This window comes from Primulina tabacum, chromosome 11 (genome assembly GCF_025594145.1).
Source record: "Primulina tabacum isolate GXHZ01 chromosome 11, ASM2559414v2, whole genome shotgun sequence".
NCBI lineage: Eukaryota > Viridiplantae > Streptophyta > Magnoliopsida > Lamiales > Gesneriaceae > Primulina > Primulina tabacum.
In genome coordinates, this window is record NC_134560.1 from 39,506,156 (window position 1) to 39,532,131 (window position 25,976).

Consider the following 25,976-nt stretch of genomic DNA (forward strand, 5'->3'; position numbering starts at 1 on the left):
ATGAACAGTGATACTACATAAATAGAGGATCACTGTTGCATACTCTAAAACGGAGGAAACAAATAGAGCACGGATGGAGAAGATTTCATCATGAGGATTCCTCCATTATGGAGGACGGTTGGAGATGTCCTAATCTTATTTGTACTCTAAATAAGATAACTTTCATTTTCTTTAATCTCTGAAGCAGAACTTATATATTGCTGGTGGAACCATTAAAATATAGTATATTCGTGTTTACATTTTATTATAAAGCCACGTTTAATAGTTTTTCTTGAGTGTATATAACTTATAATAATAGATTCTTGTTGTATCAGAACAGTTGCGAGTAGAAAATCAGTGCTTGGTGTATTTATCTAGTATATATACTCCTTAATTTGTTAGACATATATGGTATGACACGTGGTTTTGACAACTCTTCATTGGCTTTGGCATTTTTCGGTTGCATTTTATGCTTCTTGACTGAGGTGAATTTGCCTGCAATGGACTGTATTTATGCCATATAAGATCATTACTCGTGTGCATTTCATACTGAAGACAGTTAAAATAAAAGGTGTGTACACTCTGCTCTCTCTCTCTCTCTCTCTCTCTCTGTCTCTAAACCTTTGTTTTCTCAGTTTTTGTTTCGTGATGATCGGAAATCAGTGTGTGCCCTGTTTTGTTTTGTCACTTTGGGTCCTTGAATTCCAATAGCTTGGAGTTTTCTACATTGCAGTTTCAACGTTGTTTAACCTCATACTGAATTTCAGGAATCTCCTTCATTGAGATTGCATCTTCATGTCTTGTCGAACGGCCTCCTTTGTGGCATTAAATATTCCCTTACATCTGATTGTTAACGAAGCTGTTAGCCGAAGGGCTGCACTTTTTTGCTGATTTAAATTTGACTGTTGAAAAATTGTTGGAAATAATTCTCAACAGTCAAAACCTCCATTTTACATATGTTTTTAAGTCTTGTTTTAAGTTTAAATATCTATAAATGATCATGGCATATTTGGTTAAGCAGTGTTTTTTTTTTCAGTTCAATTCAATTCAAGTCGGGCTTTAAACTTGAAAAACACTCAACTTTCATTTAGTGCAGGCTCCAAGGCAGCAGATCATCGATCGTTAAACATGGAATGATATACATATGTGTGTGTGTTTTAGGTACTTGCTTTCTCTCTGTCTATGTTGGGTCGTCGACTCATCGCACGAGCTGACATTGAAGGCGTCTCACATTTCAGTCATTAAAAGAGAGGCTGCCTTGACTTCATGTTTTAACTCCCACCACCATCCAGAAAAGAAATTATATGAATTACAAAGAAAGAAGAATAGTTACTTGTGCAAAATGAATTGTGCTTCTGCTTCTATGTTAATCATGAGTATCGATTTTGGTTGTTAAATATGATTCATTTAATTAGTAGAAACTTACGTAGGATGATAACTGAAGGATGAGCACTTACGGCTGAGCCGATATTAATTCATGATGTCACGCTCCGAACCCGAGACGTGCCATCGACGTTGTTTAACAATTTAAAATCGTGTAATAATAAGCCACGTAGTACATCAAATAGCCAAAAACCAGTTTATTACATAAATCAATAATCGTCTTTACAATACGATTACAACGAAATGCGGAAGCGTAATACACGATAATATAACTAAAAGACAGAATGACAAGACTGGTCTTGAAATGAATTGACTTCATCACCATTCCCAAAAATATTCTTGTTCTTTATCTTCGATTTGTTCTTCGTTCTTATCTAGGGTGAGAATGTAAGGGGTGAGTATTTGAGAAATACTCAGTAAATGGGGGTCGATCGGGCATAACAAATATCAACCCTATTAACTTGTACAAGTTCGTTTAAAATCTGTAATATGGTACTAAACAAGTTATATCATATGAAGAAATATATAATTTGGTCTATAATATATCGGTAGAAATTGATCCATTAATCAAGAGCATGATATTTTTGGTTTGTACTTCTATTTTTTCTGCTTATCAGATAAATAATTTTTCTTTTCTTTTTTTTTTTAAAAAAAAAACTTTTGGGAAAAAAGTGTTCGGGATCAAAAATATTTTTCATTATTTACGATATAAACATGTCTCTATACAGGAGGAATAGTGAACGACATTTTATATTGTCGAGATGACTGAATATTTCATAAATAGAAGTTATAGATTCAATATATATGTATGTTTAAAAAAGTTACAGATCCAATAGTTGTAAATGCATTAAATGCTTAATTAATAAATGCAGAAGAACTTAGTCTGCATGATATTCAAATGTGTGCGTCAAACTCTTCATAATTTCAAGTACATTAGAAATCATATTGTTGAACTCTCCAAACTTTCTGATCTTCTAATTTTCTAATTCGGACTTGTTTTTCTACTTTTATTTGTTAAAAAATAAAATACTCCGGCCAATATCTGAGCTTGTAATAGAAGAATAAGCGATAGCTCGAATAAATAAAAAAAAACATATCATGGTTAACATATATAATATTTCTAATAAAATATTGCTTTAATAAAGTATTTATAATTTAAAAAATAATTAAAACATTTATTTATTTTTATGTATATTGAGTTATTTAATATATTGGATACCGGCTACTTAGCATCAAAATTCGAGTTACAAAATGCGAGACAATAATATAATAATAATTGAAGAAAGTGAGTGGAAGATGGGGTGTAATTCTTATTTGAATTTTAAAAAATCATTTATTTATTTTTATCAAACACACAATTTTTTTTAATGAATAGAGTCTTATAATTTATTTATTACCGAATATTATTTTAGAAATTAGACATACTTTGAAATTAAGTTTCCACCAAAAATTTATCATATACATACATAAAATATATATAATATATCATCTTATAACTATGCAAAAATCAACCAAAATCACAATTTTTAATCTAAAATACCCATATTAAATAATTTCAAGATACCCATCTCCAAACAGTATAATATCATATCTTTCACAAATAATTTTTTAAATTTTTTCAAAATTGAAATTTTTAAGCACAAGCAGCATCACTGTACTAATATCATACAGTATACTGAGACTCTCTCCTCAATGAACACACACACACACTGAGTAGTATATTTCTTTCTTCTCTTTCCTTTGATCTGCAAATTTTCTGACACTGTTAATTAATACTATTTCATTTCATAATCCATTCAGCATTCACTCAATCACCATTGCCTCCGACTCTCTTCTATTTATTGTAACCCCACATTGCTTCAGAGTATCCAATCTTTACTTCTTTCCCTGTACTACACTATTTGATCCAATCACTAAATAATACTATATTTTACTTTCTGGGAATTCTTCTTGTTGTATTAAAAAAAATTCTCATTTGTGTGATCAGACGTTCAGGTATGCCTCTCTCATTCCTCCGTTCTGCATTCTCTTTTTCAATATTTTACCTTCTGTTAATGGGTTTTTTTTATATATATATCTATCTTCATGATTAAGTGCTGGTGTTTCCGAAGTTTCGAGCTTTCATTGATGGGATTTTACGAAAATATCGTTTGAGTGTGTTTGCGTGTGAAAATCCAAGCTTTTCTTCCAATTTTATGTGTGTAAGTTGTAACATTCTTGCCGAGTATCTATCTGTGTTTGTGTGTGAAAATCCAAGCTTTTCTTCCCGAAAGATGCTTAAGTCTTGCTTGTTTCTTTCATGATCCACTGATTTTTCGACTAACTTTTTTTTCCTTCCTTCTCTCAAGTTTCAACCTTTTCCCATTCTCAATGTCGACAAAGCACCAGGATATTCACGTAGAAAAACGCTTTGTGTGCGTTGTTCCTTTTCTTTCCCAATAATTTTCACCTTCGCCCTTTTCTCTCTTTTACACAGTCAAATATAGTTTTTTTATGCCGAGTCTGACATATACAACAAAAACCTCTTTTTGACTCTTCTTTGCCTGAAGAAAGGCTATTTCCATTCCATCGAAGCCTCTTTCATGTCTTCTTTTTCTTGCAAATTAATACAGTACTAACATAAGAAACTTTTCTGTTTTATGCTTTGGATTCCCACTTGTTTTCCTGACTCGGACTGGGCGAGTTCGTTCTGCTCAGAGTCAACTCGAGAAATGGCTTCGGGATTTGGATTTTTTTTTTCTATTTTTTTCATAGAGACGTTGCGGGTTTAAAGAGGAACGAGTCCTAAAATATTGCTATTTTATTGATTCTTTTTATTAATGAAAAAGAGTGTACCATTTTCTCTTAAACATTTTGCGACTAAAACGCCAGAATTCTGGCAAATGTCGTGTCTTGTATTCAATGTATTTATTGTTGAGTCTTCCTAGTCTATAGATTTATTACACCTGCACTGCATGTGATTGCATTTCATGTGTTGGAACGCCATTGTCTTAAGTTTCCACCATATCAGCAAACTGCAGTTGTCTGAATTTGAAAATCAAGAATCTAGTGGTCCTATTTTTATTCACTTTCACGAATGTACATTGCTGCGGGTAAAAGATTGGTTCTTGCGTCGTTTTTGCCAACCTAATTTTGGTTTCAGTTTCTGCATAGCTTTTTTCACTCTCTTAAATGTTCATTAAAGACATTATTTTTTCTTTCTTTTGTGCTTAGGTGTGGTGAGTACTGAATAGCATTTGAATCCACCAATCAATTACCAAACAGGATTAAAAAATGATCATGAGGAGGAGACTAGCTTGTTGTTCCAGAGACAGGGAAATGAGCCTTGATTTTGATGAACAAGAGAGTACGTTCCAATTTCTTATCTTTTGACTGGCTTAAATTATATAACAAAGGTAAAAACGGCAAACCAGTAGTAAATGGATCCTATAAGAGAAAGTTCACGTGGCATATTGCATGACCTTTTGATTTAAGTGCACCGTGCACGAGTGTAGAATAGAAGAATGTCATATGATTTAAGTGACTCAATCAGCTAATTTTCGAGATTTGTGGAAAGAGGTCCATATTGATATTCGTAGTTGATGTATACTAGACTAGAACATGGATTGCTTCGCTAATAATCTATATCGAGAGAGACTGTTAATGGTATTAAGCCTTTACATATTGCAAGTCCTCTCCTAAATGGTCCAGACCAAGAAATATCTGAATATTTGTTGGTAAGGATGATTCCTCTTTTCTACGGTACATTTGCTACGTAATGCCCTTTTTATTTGTGGTGAAGCTACAGCGCCATGTGCATTTTTTTCCAAGTGGGGTAGCTCTATTTGTTCTTAAATTTACACATTTATTTCACAGTCAGAAGTTGTTGTATGCCTCCTTTGACTATTAAAAAGATATTCAAAATACATGTAAAATAGTAGTTGAGAGGTTATTTTCATACTACATGGATCTTGATTCACTTATAACTTTAGAGTTATTTCATCTATTAAAGGGTTATTTCTCATTTTGTTTTTTAAAATGATAATTACTGGAAGAGGCCATCCTTTATTTTGATGGGATTGAACCAATGAAGCTCCGGAGCATTTCAAATTTTCTGATTTAACTTTTCAAAATGCTTTTTGAAATTGAAAGAACAGGAAAAAGTTTTGAAAACTTTATGATAAATACCATTGTAGTGTGATAAAGATTTATGAATAATTGTCCGTGATGGAGGCTGGCTGGAACTTGTATGGCCCCTTGCATATTATTTTATTGACATACGCGGTGGACCTTACACTTAAATAATATTGCATTAATATCACCATTACTATTTCATTTGAAACTATACTTACATTTTCTCAATATATGTTACATCTTTGTGGAGACAAAAAAGTCATTGTCCTCCCACATGTATTTACAAAAAAATGTTCCTTTATTTAAATAATGGCATACATGTGTAATAAAGATTCACTTACTTCTCCATCTATTACAAGTTCTCTGTGTTTTTGTGTCAAGTTTTTGGCTTTTAAATTGCAAGTATGATTAAATAATGCCCTCCGTAAGATCCCTTTAATTGCAATTTTTTTATTCTAGTAAGTTAGTGACTTGGCTACTAACTCCAAAGAGTAGGTTGCCCTTGCTCTTTGGTAATCTAGATGTTGAGGTGTCGGCCTAACTTCTTGACAAAATACAAAAGTTTGTGGATACAGTTGAATTTCCAGCTCTTTTTCGTATTTTTTTCTTTCAAGTTGAATCTTTGTGTATCATAGTAGAAAAATGACATCTACTTTATTTCTCCGTCTATATGATAAGTGAACCTGAAATCTTTGGTATTCTGTTTCTTGTTTCACTACTGCTGCTAGATTATAACATGCGGCTGGTGGATAATAATTCATGTGTGTAGGCTTTTGTGACTTCTTATCAAGAATTCGGGCAATGTTTCTTGTGTTCTCATCTGTGTATGTTGATTCCTTGCAATTCATGCCATTATAATGTTGTTTGTTTGATATTCGATTTGCTTCTTTGATGCTGGATGCCTCCAAGAAAATCGGTGCGCCCAGCATTATCATATGTTATCCATTTAACTAGTAATCTATTTTTTTTAAAAAAATAATCAATGACTTTCTGTTAGAAATAGTTGAAAATTGAAGCCTGTTGAATGAACTGGCCAGTATCGATTAATTTGATACTAGACATGGGAAAAAAGGTTTTATTTATTAAAAATCTGTACCACTAGTAGATATTTGTTATCTTCAATCCTTTTACGTTGCAGTCACCAGAACATGAAAATTTGTTTCTGTACCACTCTGACATGATAGTTTTTCCAAGTGTAAGCCCCCACAGCATGAATAACTAAATTAAGGAATGAATATTCAGGAATAATGAAATATAATGGTCTGGAGAGCTCCATTCTCAACAGTCATCCCTATGATAATGAAAGTGGCACAAGCAGAGGCGAAGGGTGCATCACAGATTCCTTCGACGATGACTCTAGCTACTCTTCTAGCAATAATGCTTTTGGATCATTCTCTTCTCTGTCGGAGATAATGAAGAAAGATGATCAGTGTCAAGATGAATGGAAATCTTCAGCAAGATCACAACACCTCCGTGAAAAAGAAAAACTAGACTATACTGGTCAGTTTTCGGATGCTGAATCATTGAAAGAGACATTTGCCAAGCTACTGCTTGGGGAGGATCTTACTGGAGGTACCAAGGGAGTTTCTTCTGCATTAGCTTTATCCAATGGAATAACAAATCTAGCAGGTGCCTAACGAACTTATCACTCATCTGGAATGAATTTGTCATTCAGTTTAATCTTCTTAATGTCGTTTCAAATCGGATTTTTCGCAGCTTCTGTTTTTGGTGAGCTTTGGAAGTTGGAGCCACTGCCTGAGGAAATGAAAATTAACTGGCATAAAGAAATGAATTGGTTGCTGTCCCCGACTAGCTATATGGTTGAGTTGGTTCCAGCGAAACAAAGTGGCATCAATGGCCTAACACTGGAGGTTTTTCATCTTTTCACCGAGTCAAAGGTCATGTCCTCCCTTGTTGGTTCATCCTGCTAATAAAATCACTGGTTTTGGGTGCAGATAATGACCCCAAAAGCTCGAGCAGACATCCGTATGAATCTTCCGGCATTGCAGAAGCTGGATTCTATGCTCATTGTATGTGGTCTCTTCATTCATAAATCAATCGTTTGCCTGTTCAACCTATAATTCACTTGTTTGATTTCTTAACCCTCTAGGACACACTTAATTCAATGACCAATACAGAATTTTGGTACTCAGAAGTAGGAAGCCGAGCAGAAGGAAGAAGCCGGAGTGGTGGGCAGAGCCAAAGATGGTGGCTTCCATCTCCTCAGGTACCTAAAGTTGGACTCTCGGACAGAGAAAGAAAGAGATTATTGCATCAGGGTAAATTGGTCTATCAAGTATTCAAAGCTGCAAGATCGATCAATGAAAATGTTTTGGTAGAAATGCCAATTCCTGTTATCATCAAGGATGCACTTCCAAAGGCAAGACAGTTCTAGAAATCTCTAGATTTTAAATAGCTGTTGCCTGATATGTTCTTTGATTTTTTTTGTTAATTGATCCAGACACTTTTTCTGTATTATCTCTTTCTTTTATGCTTGATCTGCCAAATGGAAGCTTGAAAATATTTAATTTTAATTTTTCAATGATGTTGACTCCCGTTCCTATCTATTGTTTCAGTCAGGAAAGGCAAATCTTAGCGAGGAACTCTTCAAGATATTGACTGCAGATTCAACCTCAGTCGATGAAATGATCGATTGTTTAAATCTGAAATCTGAACAAGGTGCACTGGAAGCTATTAATAGATTAGAAGCAGCTACACTTTCATGGAAAGAGAGAATCAACGAGCAATCCATCAAAAAATCTCCCGTCCAAAAATCATGGTCTTTTGTTAAAGATCCATTATCTGAGCTGGATAAGACAGAGTCATTGGTGAATCGAGCAGAAATGCTTCTGCAGCAGCTCAAGAACAGATTCCCGAATCTTCCACAAACATTCCTTGATGTCACAAAAATCCAATATGGCAAGGTCAGTTATGATTTACTTTACCAAGAATTTTCAAATTTCTCGACTCATTTACCATCAGAGATTGAAATTATTTGTTTGGTTATTTGTAGGACGTGGGGCACTCGATTCTTGAAGCCTATTCCCGAGTTCTAGCCAACTTGGCATTCAGCATTCTGTCTCGAATAGGAGATATCCTACAAGAAGATGTCATCAGTAATCCAAATTCGCCAGTGGCAATGTCACACCTTGTTGGAGCTAAGATCCCTGGAATATCAGACAGACCCATGCTTGATCGAGTGAGACACTCCCCGATTCATCAGGTTAAATAGCACTGATAAAAAATCTTGCAGTTCCGATGTTGAAACTCAGTGTGAAGAAGCTAAAATATGTTCTGTGACAGCAACACCAAGTCGAAACCGTGTTTGGTGCATTGGTAGAGAGGCTTGCCACAATATGTCAGCACTGAATTCTCCATGAAAAATCTGAGTTTTCTAAATAATACTATGATCTTTGTGCTGAGCAGAAAAGCTTAATTATTCGCCATGAAAAACCGAGTTGTTGCCATTTGATATCTGCTGCAGATGGAAATGGTTACGAGTTCCACTCAGTTATATATGCACTCTGAGAAGAAAAGTGACATCTTGCATACCAAACACAATGGATCATTTCTAAGTTATGAAGGGTTTTAAAAATACAAATACTACATTTGATGATATTTTTTAAAATGTTTTTTTTTTTTTTTGCCATAGTTGATTTTCTGATATTTTTCAAATATGAAAAGGTAATGATTATATGTCACATATTTCTACGAGCTTTACAGGAAATATCTGTCAACAAACGAAATGTGGAAGCCATATCCGACACAAGTGAATATCATATTTCTGACCATATTCGATATGGTTCATTACTGTATGTTTGTTGCATACATTTCGGCCCCGTATCTGACTTGAGTGACGAAGAGAATTTATCCAGAGAAACTTTGGTGGCTTCTAACATGGTTCTTCCCAGTAGTGATCATGGTTAGAGCGTGTGTAATCGTTAAAACACGCTTCAAGATCTTGTATTTGAGATTATTGAATCGCATAAAATTAATTTTCTTGATTCGAATCTTCTTGATCTTAGCTAACAGTAGTATCATAACTTATACATGGTGAAGACTTTACTTCATATTTTTTATATAAAAATAAATAGATTAAGTACAATTTTTTAAATTTTATATTATTAAATCTTGTATAAATATCAATCTATCACCTCCTCGGAGATTTCAAACAATTCTTGAGTGTATCTTGTGTTTTCCGGATTTTTCCGAGAGGTCCATGTTTTTTCAATCGAAAAGTATAAACTGTTTAAATAAATTTTAACTTGAACTTTCTAGATTTTCATTAACCATAATCGTAATCAGGACCATCTATTTTTGAAGAGAGTGTACAGAATATTTAAAAATTTATTGTTGAGCAAATATATGTTTTAATATTTCTTATATATCTCGAATTTAAACATACATGAAAAGACAAAAAATGCGATCAAACTAAAAATAGTAAAAATATACATATAAAAAAAAAACTATAAAGGAGTAAATATATTACTGGATATGTATGCTCTTTTTAAAAATATTTCTAATATAAATACTTAACAATATGTATTATAAAAAAAAAAAACAATATATATTATTTTCATAAACAATCTAAAATTTCAAAGGGAGGAGGCATAAGGTATTTTTGTTGCAGCTAACCAAGCATCTCCTTGAAGAAAATTCCGCACAGTATATTTCAACACTTCATTTTCATCAATAAGATGAAAACCCTTCCATTTAACCCTTCCAGATGTATTTGAACCCGATCCTGAATTTCCATATTCCGCATAATAAACAAGATCGGGATTCTTATCCCACTCCAACCACCCCTCTGAATCAATATTTTCTAAGAAACTATTAATAACAACCGTTCGAGAATAGTTCCCCCAAGGCCTTCCAAGATATATTTTCATTATTGAACCGTGTTCAATTAACTGGGAGAGTTCTCTAGTGGTCGTTATAGTCGAATTTTGTATCACAATACCTGTGTTGGAATTTGGATTTTCTCGTTTTTCAGCTACAACAGTTATTATATTGTATCTCGGGCGTCTGAGATAAATGCGACAGTGTTGTAAAATGGCTATTGGATCACCGAATATCATATCGACCGTTCCATATATGTCGCATTCTTTAAAAAATTGTAAGCCTCTGCTTATATAGAGTGTGTCTTGATAGCCTTCAAAACTACATCGGTAGAAAACGGAGTGATTTGATTGTGACAGTAAAGCAACCGCTTGAGCTACCAAGCGTCCTGCAGTGTTTCTGAAAGTGATTCCTTGTGCAATGAATCCATTTCCAAACACGCCTACAATTTAGAAGAAATTTAAGACAAAGTAATATTAATAAAGTTGTTCGTAAATAAATCTAATAATATATTTTATCAAAAAAATATAAATATATATTTATATTTTAAGGTATTAATTAAACAAATATAGAGGTGAAATCTCGATTACCAGAAAAAAGGTTAAAAAAATTATCATAGTGATTGATCTCAGCCAAATAAGAGTATGTCTTATGAGACGGTCTCACGAATCTTTATATGTGAGACAGATCAACCCTAACGATATTCACAATAAAAAGTAATATTTTTTCATGGATGACCCAAATAAGATATCCGTCTCACAAAATACGATCAATGAGAAGACCGTCTTACACGAATTTTTGCCGCCAAATAATCGTTGTAACAAAGAAAAAATGAATCTCAAAATCCCACATACATAATAATTCCAATAAAGTGTAGTTTAATTAGTTATTTCCTATCCAATTTTTTTTAAAAAAAATTAAATAAATCGAAATAGTACGTACCAAAAGTCCTCGTCTCAGAGGTTGATACCTTGGAAGAAGCATACTTGTTTCCAGTAATTATGGTCTTCCCTATTCCATCACCAATCATAGTAACATTCTCCATATCATAGGGTACGTCTACATACTCTTTGTAAATTCCAGCTTTCACGTGTATTGTGAACCTTTGGCCACCTTTCCTCAACCTTCCCACTGCCACGACCGCCTCGTTTATGGTTCTCATGTTCCCCGAACCATCTTGCGCCACTACTATGTCCGCCCGTTTAGCCGGTTTTGGTGCCTTTCTTGTGGGTGGTTTTCTCAGTCGATGACCGTGGCCACGTCGATGATGGTGGCCATGATGGTGGTTGTGGCGGTGGTGGTGGCGGTGTTGATGACTGCTTCTGCGTTTGACAACTTGATTAACATTTAGAGAAGGCTCGAGTTCGCCGTCTTTCGAAACTGTAGCATCCTCGACTAGTTCTGGATCCTCCCTCGATGGTAACTCCTCCTCCACTTCAACGTCAATCAATGGTCTACAACTTGTGAGTATATTGAAAGAGAGCAAAAGTAGTGACATTACGAATAAAATTCGAATAAACGACATAGTAATTCCTCACAAAATTATTTCAGAGTGAATTCGAAGTTTTTATGGTTTCTATGAAGACCTAGTTTTTGAGGTTATAGAATTTATTAAACTTAAACAGATAAAATATTCTAGTTCAAGTGTTTGTGTTAAAGTGAAACTCAATCTGTAGTTTTTTTTAAAAAAAATTGTAGCTAATGTTTGTGTGCATCAGGATTTCTGATTTTTTTTTTAAAAAAAATAGATTATGTTATTTTTTATATTCACGTATAATATATGTATACATACACATATATACATATATATTCATAAAACCATACTTTACAAACTTTATACGTGAATAGTACAAATAACATAGTGTATTGTCTATAATATATTATTTGATATTAATGTCTCAGCATATGCGATTCGTGCTTTGCATATATACTTAGAATAATTATCGCTAATTTTTTGCATTTGTTTTTTTTTTTATTAGGAATGATATCTAAATATTATATATATATAACGATAATATTTTTGAAATTAGATAACTTTTTTATAATTTTTGAAATATTTTTGAAATTAGATAAGATATGTTGTAACAAAGATATCGAATTTAGTTAATCAAAGGTCATCATGTTTATAAGATATATATATTAAGTATAGAAGTATTGATAAAAGTTTAAAATTTGTCTTATGATCTGTTTTTTAAATAGACAGAATTATCAATTTTTAAAAAAATGTTTATGTTAAAAAAAACTCTATTATGATAAATTTATCAAAATAAAAAAATAATTCATTTTTATCCAAATTTAAATATAAGATCTGTTCTTCTTTATCTTTACACACACACACACACACACACACACACACACACATTATCATAAACCATTATAAATTTTAAAAATAGCTGAAATTATTCTACTTAATTGCTAGAAATCTTATAAAAATCATCTCCTGCTCTTAAATTTAATATATCTCTAGATTTTTTTTTTTAAAAAAAATATTAATACAGAAATATTTTATATTTGTGCATACCAAATGGTACTAGCTAGTACAATTTAATTAGTATGGTTAATTAATACTGTGTTTAGCAAAGTTACAATTATTGAAATGAAACTTTTGGAACATATTTATTACTTCAGGCTAAACAATTAATTCTTGTTATGTTAGTATAGGGTGCCCATGTATTATTAATAATAATAGAAGATTATATTTCTAGACTTGAAGTCAAGTAAAATAATAGAAACCAAAATAGTAAATTGTTTATACCGATGTTTAATTTATCTTTAATTTATCTAAAAGTTCTAACTATCTTGATAATGTTTTAATTTTAATATAATTGTTAGATTTTTTTAAAGAATAATCACTTTAGCACCAAATTTTTTTTATATTTTATTTATCACAACAGGTCAATTTTGTGAAACATATATTCTATATAGGTCATCCACGAAAAATATTACTTTTTATGTTAAATATATTACTTTTTATTGTAAATATAGACATGATTGATCCGTCACACGAATAAAGATCCGTGAAATCGTATTATGAAATACCTACTCTTTATGTAAAGGCACGTATCCAAATTTGTGATAGTTCTATTTAACGAGTGAGCTTAATACAGTGTTTAAACCAAAGATTTATCTGAAGAAAATAGAGAGCAAACTCACAGGTATTGAAATGAAACTAATTTGAACAAATTTTTATTTTCAGCTAATAAGGAAACAAATCGGAGGAATTTGGGATATTTCCTTTCATTAGGTAATGGTTTAATTACATGAGTATATATACAAATATATGAAAATAAATCTAAAATTAACAAATATAAGGAATCAAATATGTTAGTTTGTTAAGACCAAACTGCAAAAAAAAGAAAGAATGCTAACATGAAACACGCCTCTTTTTGTATACATACACACACGATCACTATTAGGCAGCTGTGGAGAATCGTTCCGGGTTGAGCAGTCGCCCCGCAAGGGCGGTGCCCCGAAAATGGAGCAATTAGGATCTCAGTTTCTTGCCAGGAAGTTGCCGTGGCTATATCCATAGCCTAGAGTCATCAAAATACACATCAAAGATTTCACTTCTGAGTTTCCAATAACCTTAATAGCAATATCGGCACACCTAATTAAGGGGACTATAAATTATTAAGAATACAAACCAAAAGTTGGGTTATGGGATGTAGCGTAGCGAGTACCATGCTTTTCAGCGTCGTTTGGCAAAAATGACGTTCCTTGGTAGCAGCTGCAGCGTCCCTCACCTGTTCTACCGAATGCATCATCCCTTGTGTAGTTTCTCGCCATCTTAATCTCACCTTCACAATGGATGTCCAATTAGAGATCTGGACCAACGTAACTAGAGGCAGATCCAGGAAATGGATGGAGGCAAATTTAGTTTATTCAAGGGGCGTGGAAACGTGCATTTTCCTGTAAAATTACAATTTTATTTACGAGAAAGGGGCACGATCGCTTCCGGGCTGGATCTTTCCCTGCACATAACAAGACAAATTATGCATGTTGGACATGTCAACACCTCGAGAACAGTGCATGCAATGAGCGTGAGCACAAGTGTATTCATAATGTTGTCACGTAGTTGAGCTTGACATCGAAAATTTAGTTCAACGTATTGTAAAAGTAAAATTATACCATAAAACAAAGTTGAGCCTAGGCTGAAGGCTCATTGATTAGGCAGCCTCTCAATAAAATTTGTACACCCTTAATCATTAAGCCACCATTGCTCAAAGACTCAAGACACCTTTTAAGCATTTCTTCAATGTGCGTTGGTAAAATCAAAATTAAATGAAAAATAAGGCATTCCTTTTGTTCATAGTTAATGAGTATCTGTTTTACTATCATTTAATGGTTAGCAACGTACATATCGGATGTATGCTGAAATTTCTTTAGATATTTAGATTTTATCATAGCATCATATATGGGGCATGCATCACTCCCTTCGTCTTGTATCTAGACTCTACAATATCTATGAGCCTTATTGTGCCATACGCTCCAAGTGACTATGACATAAATGATAACAGCAGTGAAGACTCTTCCAGAGAACTGTAAACAAACGCATCACCAAAAGTTTGATAACAAGCAAGAACATGCTTCCATAAAAAAATAAAAATAAAGGGCAAGTTAGGCTGACATTTCCTGGTTTAGACTTATTCACGAAATTCCCCCTACTATTTAAAAAGCTACGATCATGATCTATATATAACCGTATCTTCACACATTTAATGATAAAGGCACGCAGATGTAATTATGTATTAACGTTATAGCAGGTCGCAATTTTTCAAACTGCAGGGAGAAGGCAGTGTTTCTACAGTTAGTTAACCTTAAAGGGTGGTCAAAGTATTCAACCCACTTATATTCCAATAATTGAAGAACTTACAACTCTATCGAAAACTATATCATCTACCACCCCAACCCCAACCCCAACCCCAACCCCACCCCAATGTTGTAATAAAAAAACTATATTACCTATCACAAACTTTTCTCTTAGAAAACTCTGCAAGCCTAATTTTTGTACTTCTAAACAAAATGAATGCAGATTCTTCACACACAAATCTTGGAATTCAGTAACATCAGGGAAGAAATGGAAAACAGAAAAATAGAGAGGACTTAATTTTATAGCCAATTTTTTATAACATGAAGGGAAAAATAATTAAATATGTAAACATCTTAACAATGGAACAAGTAAAAATCAACTTACTGTATATTCCAGCAAAATATGTGTGTGAACAGAAATCCATGCCCTTGGCTTGGCCTCTTATCTGACACACGGAATTCACCTTTTTGTCATGTGATGAACTTATGATCACCATGACACTCACATCTCCAGCAAAAACATCTTCAGGCCACCTACACACGAAGATCGTGAAAATTTGTTAATCATGGAAAATTACTGTCCTGAAAGATCAAGCACCAACTATTATAAACCAATTGGCAGAAATCTATATGCCTAATCTTTTATGGGTAACATATTATCTCTAGATTTTGGACTGTAAGCTGTTAAAACTTGAAGCAAGGGCGATAATAATCCACAGCAATTGACGAAGCAAATTCAGGAATCTGACTGAGTGGATAGAGCACCAAAAGGTCATCGAAAAAAAAAACAAAGAGGTGTATAATAAAAAAATACAAGGTGCAGTATAGGAACGAACCTTTTGACATTTGCATCGTTTCAACAGACTTAGTACCCTGCTAGTCATTTTTCGTCAACAATACTGAATTGCTCAGACATACTGTGAACTAAAGTAGTGCATCCAACTTCATCTAAATTTAGTCCTCTGACCGACATGTGATCCCAAAGTTGAAGGGTTCATCTACTTTCCCTTCCTTGCAGTATCCCATTGTCAATGTATTGTACGTCACAGAGTCGGGAGCAATTTCCTTGCTAAACATTTCGCGAAGAAGCTCAGAAGCCTCTTTCATGTTACCCAACTTACAGTAAGCATCGATAATAACAGTGTATGTTATTTTATTAGGATGTACTTTAAATGATGACATTTCTACCAAGAGTCTCCTTGCTTCGCCCATGTTACCTATCTTACAGTACCCACTGATCAGTGCCGTATAACAAATAACATCCGGAGGCAAACCCACCTTTCTCATTTCATCGAGAAGATTTTTTGCCTCAGAAACTAACCCAGCATTGCTCATTCCATGTATTAGCAAAGAATAAGTCACACACGTCGGAGAAATGCCTCGGCTTCTCATGTCATCAAAAAGTTTAAAGGCCTCTGGCATGTTAGGAATCCTGGAATATGCTCTGATGAGTATGTTATATACGACAAAATTTGTCTCAATTTTCTGCTTGAGCAACAAATTAAAAAAATTAAGAGCCTCTTCGATTCTCTCGGCATTGCAGAAGCCGTCTATCATGATTCCATATGAATGAACATTAGAAACGAGGCCGTTTCTTTGGATTTCATGCCAAAGTGTCACAGCTTCGTCCATATTACCCTTATTACATAATGCATGTATCAACAAGTTGTAGGTCACAATGTCGGGAGAAATTCCTTGCTTTGACATTTTCTCCTTCAGCATAAAGCCACTCTCAAATCTACCCTCTTTACAGCATCCATAAATGAATGCATTATATGTAAATGTATCCAACTTGACAGTGCTATCCAACAAACACTTAAGAACTGATTTAGCTTCTGGCATCTTTCCTGCTTTACACAGCCCATAAATTAGAGCATTTGAGGTCACCAAATTATCAGCAAATCCTTTCTCTCTCAGCATATTATATAGCTTTAAAGCTTCTGAAAGCTTATTGTTCCGGCAAATCCCAGACATCAATGTTGTCAGCAACCTGTCATTAGGTCTTAAATTCTTAGAGATCATTAACTTAAACAATACTAGTGCAGAGTCGAATCTCGAGTTTTTTAAGAGACCATTTATAACAGAGGAAACAGTACCAAGATTAATACATAAACCTCTCTCTACCATCTCATTTAAGAACTTTTCGGCAAGATCGATTTGACTGTGCTTGCAGAGTCCATTTACGAGTGTATTGAATGTAACTGAATTTGGAACAGCACCTTGTGATATCATTTCATCCTTTAACTTCAATGCAGTCATCATATTTCCCATCTTGCAATAGCCACCAATCAATGCGTTAAACACAACTTCATTCGGGACAAAGCCCTTTTCCAACATCTCTTTTAAAACACAATTGGCTTCCTCATATTTTTCAAGTTTCATGAGACCATTTATCAGCACACTGTAGGTTACAAGACTTGGGTTCACCCTATTCTCTACCATTTTCTCCTTGAGTTGAAATGCCTCTTCCAAACTCCCTTTTTGACACAGTCCATGCATGAGATTATTGTAAGTAACAACATTCGGGGTGACCACTGAGTTTTCCATTTTCTTAAACAATGCAACTGCATCATCAATCCTCCCTCCTTTGCACAATGCACTTATCGCAGTACTAAACAAGAATACATCAGGCAAATAATGCTGAGAGATCATAACAAAAACCTCGTAGCTCTTGCCATATTCATTTGCCTTGACAAGTGAGCTCATCAAAAAATTGCAAGTCTTGAAAGAGGGAAGTAACCCTCGACCCATTAAAACACAAAAAACATCCAATGCAACACCAAGTCCTAAACTCACAAACTGACTAGCGTGAACATGAATCAAAATATCAAACGCTCTAGTCTCATTCTTAAAGTCCGCCAAACCCGAATATATATCCACCAAAACAATAGCAATCTCTGTATGTATATTCAAAACACCATGGTCCATAGTGATGGGCAACTTCCGATCAATCAATCTAATCAAGAGTAACCGTGCCGCAGAATCAATGTTCTTGCCAACTAACAAGTGGAACAAAAGACAATGGGATCTGAGAGTGAATCTAAAACCACAAGAATTACAGGAAAAGTAAAAAAACTTCAATACAGTAGACGGATCCACAAAATGATGGATTTCCCACAACAGAGCATCAAACTGGTGAGGCGTAAAATTGGCTAACAAATCTTTACAATGGAAAGAATTCAAATGTGGGCCTGAAATAATGGAGGATGCCCACTTCTTATTGTCGTGAAAACTCTGATTAAAAGCTGCTGCCGCAGGGACTGGAGCTGGATTTGACAGCCCCACTTCTTGTGAATTGGGTTTTGGCTTCTTGGGCTTTTGCAAGGGATGCGGAGCCGTTGAGGAAGAGACAGTCAACGGACGTTTGATAGGTTGAAATATTAATGCGGCGGCGGTGACGGCGGATTTGGAGACCGTCAACCTTCTCGCGTCCATACGAAAAAACCTATATTTCTGTGCAATACATCAAGTTAAGTGTCTGAATGTTGAATTTGGAATGGTGGGAAGGGAAGCCATGAGATATGGCGAGGTGGTTGGCGGAGCTAAAATGGCCACGAATGGTTCAAGAAACAAGCTTGAATGAGTTTGGGGTTTACTGGTCCGGATTTTCGGATCCGTCAACCAAACCCGAAAAGTTCAAAGCATGAACAGAGGCATGAACGAATTGGATCAAAACAAATATAACGAAAAATTTGAAATATCGAATTTAGCTTGAATTAGTTCTATTCGACTTCGAGTTCGATTCGAAATTCGAAAATTGGTTCTAATTTAATTCAAATTATTGCTCAAGTTCGAGATCAACTCTAAATATTTCGAACATATTCGCATACTATTTGAATTATTGCTCGAAAATATATAATTTTAAATGCATGTCGCGAATCTGATCTTGATAGAATATCTAAAATTAGTACCGACATTTTAAAGAATAACTCGATCTGAACAGGTTGGTTCGGATACCCGATATCATAACCGAACGCCGATCTCTAGTAGTGTGTGAAAACACTAGTTGAAGAAAAAAAAGATGGGAACCCTAAGCTCTAAAGTCGTAGCCAACTTTTTCGAATGCATCCTATCTATTAGCTTCTAGGTCTCGCAACAGCAACCGCAACAGCAGAACTCTTGCACCCGAACCCGTTTTCTCTCCTCATTCTATTCGGGTAGCTCACATTTCGACCCGTTTTCGGGGATTCCGGCCATGTCCTTCAAATTCTGCAGGCTTTCCAGAGATCAATAATGGCCGGCATCTTGGGCCTGTCTTTTGAGTTCAATCTCACACACTGTTGGGCTAGTAGGCCGATTTCCTTAGCCCCTTTGACCGAGTACTGGCCCGCAAGACGAGGGTCCATTATGCATCATAATCTCCGGCTATTTATTAAGTAAGGCCTACCCCAAGTGGTTGCCGTAGAACAACTCCAAAGCAGTATATGTCACTTTTAGTAGTTAAGTGGCCTGCATATGTTAATAATAATTTATTGACACTAATTCATCAACGCACGCGTTTCGTACTTATATAATATTTTTATAATTCATTTAATTTATATTTAAATGATGATCAAAATGTAATTACAAGAAATAGTGAACGACTGCGGTATAATTTAGATATATGAATTTTAAAAATAAATAGAAAAAGAAAGAGGAAAAAAAGCCAAAATAAGAATTGAATCTACAACTTGATGCTTAGAAAACAGAGGCTCTATTCATAAACTACATGTGACTTAAATTAAAGTTTAACATTTTATTAATATATATAATTATTCAAACATATCATGACACCAAAAGTCAGTTACTCTAAGAGTTTTAACTTAATAATACAATATATATTTTATAGTATAAATTTATGTAATAAATTATGTGTACCACCACCTTTCTAGCTACATATCGAGTCAGCAAATTTTATGTTAAATTTAAACAAACTAAATGACCCAAAACTCTCCAAATTCATACTCGAAAAAGGTTAATAAAATGAATTAAATTACAAATTATAAGTTTAATGATGAAATAATTAGTTGAAATATCTATACGTGAGTATTGCTTTTATCAAATTTCGTTAATGACGACAAAAATCCGGTTAAAAGAACTAAATTAAAAGAGATGATCGGAGCAAATATACCAGACTAAAATTGATATCGATAATACCACACAAGACTAAAATTGATTACCAAAATACACATGCGAGGACTTAAAAAAAATTACAGGACTAAAAATGTCACACAATATACTTACGGGGCCAAAAATGCTATTTTGCCTTATTTATATATATATATATATATATATATATATATGTAATCTATCATTTGAATGGAGCCGGAGAGAATACCTTATGTGTAAACTTCTATATTATTGTTTGAATTAAAACCGAATGAATTATATGAATTATTTTTGTGTAAAATTCGAATTTATAAATTTATGCTATGAGAATGTATTTGAAATCAAGATTATATTTAAAAATAGTGTGTATAAATTAAGGATTTTATATTGTATTATCTATATACGAGTGACTCACATGGTTTCTCTGGATCATAACTAAATATTAATAGGATTAGCTAGAAATAAATATTTATAAAATGGTGTTTAATAATAATATTTTGTAGTTATCCATAATTTGAGAAGTGTAATGGCCTTAGAGTAGGTCTCATGTAGGACGGTCTCACGAATTTTTATCTGTGAGACGGGTTGAACCCTACCGATATTAACAATAAAAGGTAATACTTTTAGCATAAAAAGTTATATTTTTTTTATGGATGATCCAAATAAGAGATCTGTCTCATAAAATACGACTCGTGAGACCTTCTCACACAAGTTTTTACCTAAAAAGTAATATTTTTTCATAGATAACTCAAATAAGATATCCGACTCACCAAATACGACCCGTAAAACCGTCTTACACAAATTTTTGGCATGAATTTATTAAGGAAGAATGCACGAGGAATCAAAGGAGATGACATGCTTTCTTTAGCTACCCCAACCACTCTACTTAATAGGGGCATAATTATATTTAATTTTGTTTTAATCTTTGGATTTAGTTGCAGATTTTCTTTTGTTTCTTGATTTGTTTGGGATGCTTTGTCTTTACGTGGAAAATTGTCTATGTAGTTATTTGGGCAAGTGACGAATTAGGAGACTCCAAAATATTAAGCAGATTGGGTGATAGATGCACTAAATATATAATGAGAATTATAATGACTTTTGGTAAAAAGCGTGGCTAAGTTAGATACGTACATTTGTTGGCCCTCTATTTGGGTCACGTTTTAAGTAATTTTGTCTTAATAAATAGTTATTGTACAAAGTTTGTGAACACAGTGTACGTGAAAAGTTCATGTTGGAGAACAATAAATTGTTTTTGTCAGGAGGTAGATCCAAAAATAGAGATTGATAAGTTGTATGAATTAAAATATTTGTATTCTATTGTTGTTACCGACGAGCGTTCAATGCTACTGTTAGTGAGATAAAACTGTATGTAATTTTTAGAAGTTTTTCATGTTTCGTGTGTTTGATTCTTCGTGATTTTGATAATCTATTTCGTCAAATTTCAGTTTTAATATAATATTTTTGTTTTTTGTTTTTGGCAATTTTTGTTCTTTGTTTCAACTTATGATGATGTGAAACAAATGCAATGCTGATGTGAAGTTAACATGTGTAGTATCACATCAACGATCTGAATAAAAAAATATTATAATTTTAAAAAAATCGAAAAATACAGGACTAGAATTGAAATTCGATAACATGTTAGCCATTTATGTATGAAATTATCTATTCGTTTTCAAGAAGCCACTCTCTAGGGATGATATATTCTATGAGTGACTGTGCATCGATATGAGCTCCGGCTCATGCTTGGACCAATCTACTGCTTATGACCAGTAGTTGCTCCTGAATATGAACTGAAGGTGATATTGGGTCAACCTATGAATCATGATAGTCACATCATTTTTTTTCAATACTACTTGTTCATGACACATATATGTGGTTGGTATAAAATGGAGATGAAATTAAAGTTATTAATTTTGAAATTGAAAGAAAGAAATAAGATAATATATTAATATGGAATGAGAAATATGAAATGGCGGGGCGGGGGGGGGGGGGGGTTTTAATTTTTGGCATATTAAGAGTATTTTTGAAATTATGAAAAAAAAACCTCACTGACATAATCAAATGAAAGGTAGTTAGTTTAAGATGTTTAGTCTTAATTAGTACTAGCAGTCAAAAATTAACGATATATATGAAGTGTAGAGATTTAATATGATAATTTTTTTTTATTTGTACAAAAGCTCATATGTGTCGTTTTACGAATATAAATTAGTGAGATTGTCGCACGAAAAAACCTGCTTATTTTTTTTAAAAAAGACAAAAAAATTTCACATTGAAATTGCCTTGAAAATATCTCCATTCGATTGATCGTTGTATCTTGTGGTTACCCTCGCCATCAGTTATCAAATAAATAATAATGACAATTTTTTTATCAAAAAATAATTTAAAAACAATACTTTAATAATAAATATTAATCGAATCGACGTTTCTCACAAATATAAATTTATAAAACCAACTAACAAAAAACATATTATTGTTTGTTTATCGTCAACCAAATTTTATCATAAAACATAGGTGGATAAGACTTATATTTTCTAGCATTATTTTAAAGAATTATATACTAAGTCCAGTAAATCCAATGAAGCATAATCAAATAATATCTGAATTAAATTGAAAATAATTTAAACTCAATGGTCCCATAGGAAAAAACATAATCAAATAATATCTGAATTAAATTGAAAATAATTTAAACTCAATGGTCCCATAGGAAAAAAGTATATAGGACAATGAATCGAAAATATCGTATCAGAGTTGCTCCATCCAGCCGAACATTTAGTGGAGCTCCTGTATCAATCAATTCCATTCGTCTCATCAAACCATCCCTACCACTCATAGCTACAGCTCTAACACGATTATTGCATGAAAATAGTGAATTCAAATTACCATAAGATGTTCAAACCAATCTAGCTAACTAAGAATACTTGTACGACCATTGGTTACAAATATAAATTTTGAATGGATTGATCATAATATCCTTCAATCACAATACTACCATCAATGTTATAAGACAATTCTTGGTTCCAGATTAATTCAAACTAAATACAGAAATTATAAGCACAAAAGGCCAGTAAAAAGCACGGCCGTAAATGGAAAAGAACAGACAAAACCAAGTAAAACTAATTACAAAAGTACAGCATACTCATAGGGGCTTCAAGGAATATGCTACAATATATGTATGTCTATTGCATTTTATCCGAATTAATGATTTCTGCCCTCGGAGATGCTCTAGGAAACTGTTTGAGTTCGTTCAATATGGACTCTCCTTCATCAAAAACACTACCTGAATGGGGGGCAATTGACATTTCTTCGAGTTCAGTAGCAGATGATAATAGATATTTTATGAACTCCATTTCAGACTCGTTGCCGGAGAAAAGTTGCATAGTAACGGTTTTAAGGTGTGTCAACGTATCCGAGCTTTTCTGGGATCGGAGAAATTCCAAGACAGAGTCCACAACATCTGAGGTGAAGGCCTGGAGATAATGGAAATTTCATCAAGATTGGTTCTTGATTGAATATTTTGGAAACAAAATGACAATTCAAGAACTAGATAGAAACTTACAGTGATTTTAAGCTTTTGTAAACTGGGGGAGCTTCTGATGAAACAAATGGCACAAGCGATTTCCTGAATCTTTTCGAAATACATATCTGAAAGGTGAAGAGTTTTCAGGGTTCTCAAGGCCACAGGCAGTTTCTTGGGGGCGCCATACTCAACAAGATCCTATAAATGTGCCAACAAAAGTTCATTAATTGAGATCACGCATAATACTTGACCACCTAAGTATGATTTTCAAACTTTGTGTCAACTGATACATTGTAAATTTCCTCACCTCCAAGGCATAAGCCTGCAGTTGTAGCTCCTCGAGTGCGGGTAGAGAGCTTAGGGACTTAACCAAATCGATGGAGAATCGGTTTCCCCTTTTGAAATCCATGGAGGAGAAAGATATTTTAACATCTTTGAGAAGGGGGCACTTCTCAAAAGAGATGGATCTGAGTAAGCCATGAAACTCAAGATATTTTAACTTCGGACCAACAATTTCGAGACAATCGAAGCTAGTGCAGTGAACCAACCTCAGCCTTTCAACTGCGGGGCAAGAAGCAAAGAATTTTCCGAAAGTTTCAGGTACTAGTACAACATTTTGAAGATCAAGGTTCTCGAGTTTACTAAACCCTTTAAAACCCGAGGGAGGATTGAATGCACAGTTGTAGAGCTTTAAATTTCTTAAATTTTGGAAGGCGTATATATCGGAAGGCAGCTTGTGGTTGTCTCCCCTAGATACATGGAGGGTTAAATCTTGGAGGGTATTTTTTGGAAGCAGATGAATCCATTGATCAATATGGTGGCTACTTTTCAGATCAGGGACTTGGAGTGCAAATCTGAGCAAAAGTCCCTTGTGAAGTTTAAGAATTTGGTGAACAAGGGTCTCGAGTCTGTGACCTCCGAGAAACATTTGGTCAAACCAGAAATCAAACACGATTTCAGGACATGTTATCCATTTATATCTCCATTCTCTCGACAAAATGCTCGTTCTGACTATGTCTCGTAGAGGCAAGCATCCAAGAATGTTCTCTATTATGCTACAAGGTAGATTGCTAATGAAATCAACCTCGGACATAATTGAACCCTTCATTCTCATGTCTGAAACACAAAAACCAAGAAAATTATCTCAGGATTTAGACATCATCATACCACAGAAGTTGAAAAAAAAATAAAAACATCCGACAGCTACAAGTATTCTCGACCCAAAAGAAACGCTAAATTCAACCGACAAAAAAATTGATCTAAAGCGAAATCTAAGATTGAAGTCTTACATGGATTTATTCATAAGAAAGTTGTGAACATTTATTTAAGACTGAAACAAATAGGGAAGTTAAAAATACGGAAGAACCAAAGATTTTACCCCTACCTATGCTTAGCTCTGTAGCTCGAACCAAGACTTTAAAATAATAGGCAAGAGATGTTTCATTGTATCCACCAGTGAAAAATCATTTAGATTTCTAGATTTTAGCTAGATTTCATACCTTAACGCGACAACCTGGCTAGATAACAGGAATCTCATCATTTTGACCAATATAAAATAACTCTAAAGAAAGGTATCTTTCTGGGCAGCTAACAAAAAAATTGAAAAGTCAATTATAATCTAGAAAACTCAGAATTTTTTTTAATTATGAATCAAAGTCAATGAGAGCACCACTTCGAAGTTGTCATCGCGATACACAGAATTAATTTCTTTGTACCGTTAATCACGGAATCCGAACGAAAATTTACCAAAACACAACAAAAGACCATTTGAATCATGTCAAATCGCCTAAAAAAGCACGAGCCATTCAATTTTCAATCGACAACCAAAAAACAGCAAGAAATCCAAAAATTAGAGGGAGAGAAAAGTGCTTCTCGCACCTAAAAAGCCCTTGATTCTTATTTCCCCGGCGAGTTTTTACGGAAGACAATTGTGGGCAATTGGCAGGCGGCGGAGAGGATGGAGTGAAGTGTCGATCAGGAAAAAATTTGAGCGGCGTGACTGGGAAGACGATGTGTATTTGGCAAATAGAGGTTTGAATTTGATTGGGAATATATCGGTGTAATGCTGGTGAGTGTGTGGGACCCATTTTTGCAGAGCTCTTACTCGGATCATGATAAGATCAAAACCGACCTCATCCACTTGCTTGTTGACTCAGCACTTCTTTAATGCTATTTTTTTTATTTTTCTAATATAAAATAAAATTAATATTTTAGTATTAAATGGATTTATATATAAAAAAAATTTAAA

The 25,976-nt window shown here is 33.8% G+C and overlaps 4 protein-coding genes across 7 annotated transcripts; 1 reads left to right on the top strand and 3 right to left on the bottom strand.

Moving 5' to 3' along the window:
- The first annotated feature begins 3,054 nt into the window (after positions 1-3,054).
- LOC142518090 (rop guanine nucleotide exchange factor 14-like) lies at positions 3,055-9,479 on the top strand. The gene is given in 9 exon segments (XM_075620758.1): positions 3,055-3,357; positions 4,576-4,708; positions 6,718-7,104; positions 7,192-7,346; positions 7,431-7,505; positions 7,586-7,855; positions 8,052-8,399; positions 8,489-8,700; positions 8,702-9,479. Coding segments are annotated over 8 exon segments (1,674 nt in total). The 5' UTR covers positions 3,055-3,357; positions 4,576-4,635; the 3' UTR covers positions 8,856-9,479.
- Positions 9,480-10,070: 591 nt separating this feature from the next.
- On the bottom strand, positions 10,071-11,812 carry LOC142519871 (pectinesterase-like). The gene is made up of 2 exons (XM_075622887.1): positions 11,257-11,812; positions 10,071-10,756 (listed from the first exon to the last, which is right to left on the bottom strand). Exons 1-2 carry the CDS (start codon positions 11,810-11,812, stop codon positions 10,071-10,073), a joined length of 1,242 nt encoding a protein of 413 aa, XP_075479002.1.
- Positions 11,813-13,762: 1,950 nt separating this feature from the next.
- LOC142518174 (uncharacterized) lies at positions 13,763-18,770 on the bottom strand. Of its 4 annotated transcripts, none has more exons than XM_075620885.1 (3): positions 15,960-18,770; positions 15,509-15,657; positions 13,763-14,111 (listed from the first exon to the last, which is right to left on the bottom strand). In XM_075620885.1, the coding sequence occupies exon 1, from the start codon at positions 18,556-18,558 to the stop codon at positions 16,078-16,080; it is 2,481 nt and encodes an 826-aa protein (XP_075477000.1). In that variant the 5' UTR covers positions 18,559-18,770; the 3' UTR covers positions 13,763-14,111; positions 15,509-15,657; positions 15,960-16,077. The 4 variants fall into 4 exon arrangements, with proteins under 4 accessions (XP_075477000.1, XP_075476999.1, XP_075477002.1 ...); XM_075620884.1 differs by having other exon boundaries at positions 13,763-14,285; XM_075620887.1 differs by lacking the exon at positions 13,763-14,111 and adding an exon at positions 14,299-14,810.
- A 4,374-nt stretch (positions 18,771-23,144) lies between these two features.
- LOC142518063 (F-box/FBD/LRR-repeat protein At1g13570-like) lies at positions 23,145-25,781 on the bottom strand. The gene is made up of 4 exons (XM_075620675.1): positions 25,607-25,781; positions 24,036-24,844; positions 23,768-23,926; positions 23,145-23,678 (listed from the first exon to the last, which is right to left on the bottom strand). Exons 2-4 carry the CDS (start codon positions 24,840-24,842, stop codon positions 23,388-23,390), a joined length of 1,257 nt encoding a protein of 418 aa, XP_075476790.1. The 5' UTR covers positions 24,843-24,844; positions 25,607-25,781; the 3' UTR covers positions 23,145-23,387.
- Positions 25,782-25,976: the final 195 nt, after the last annotated feature.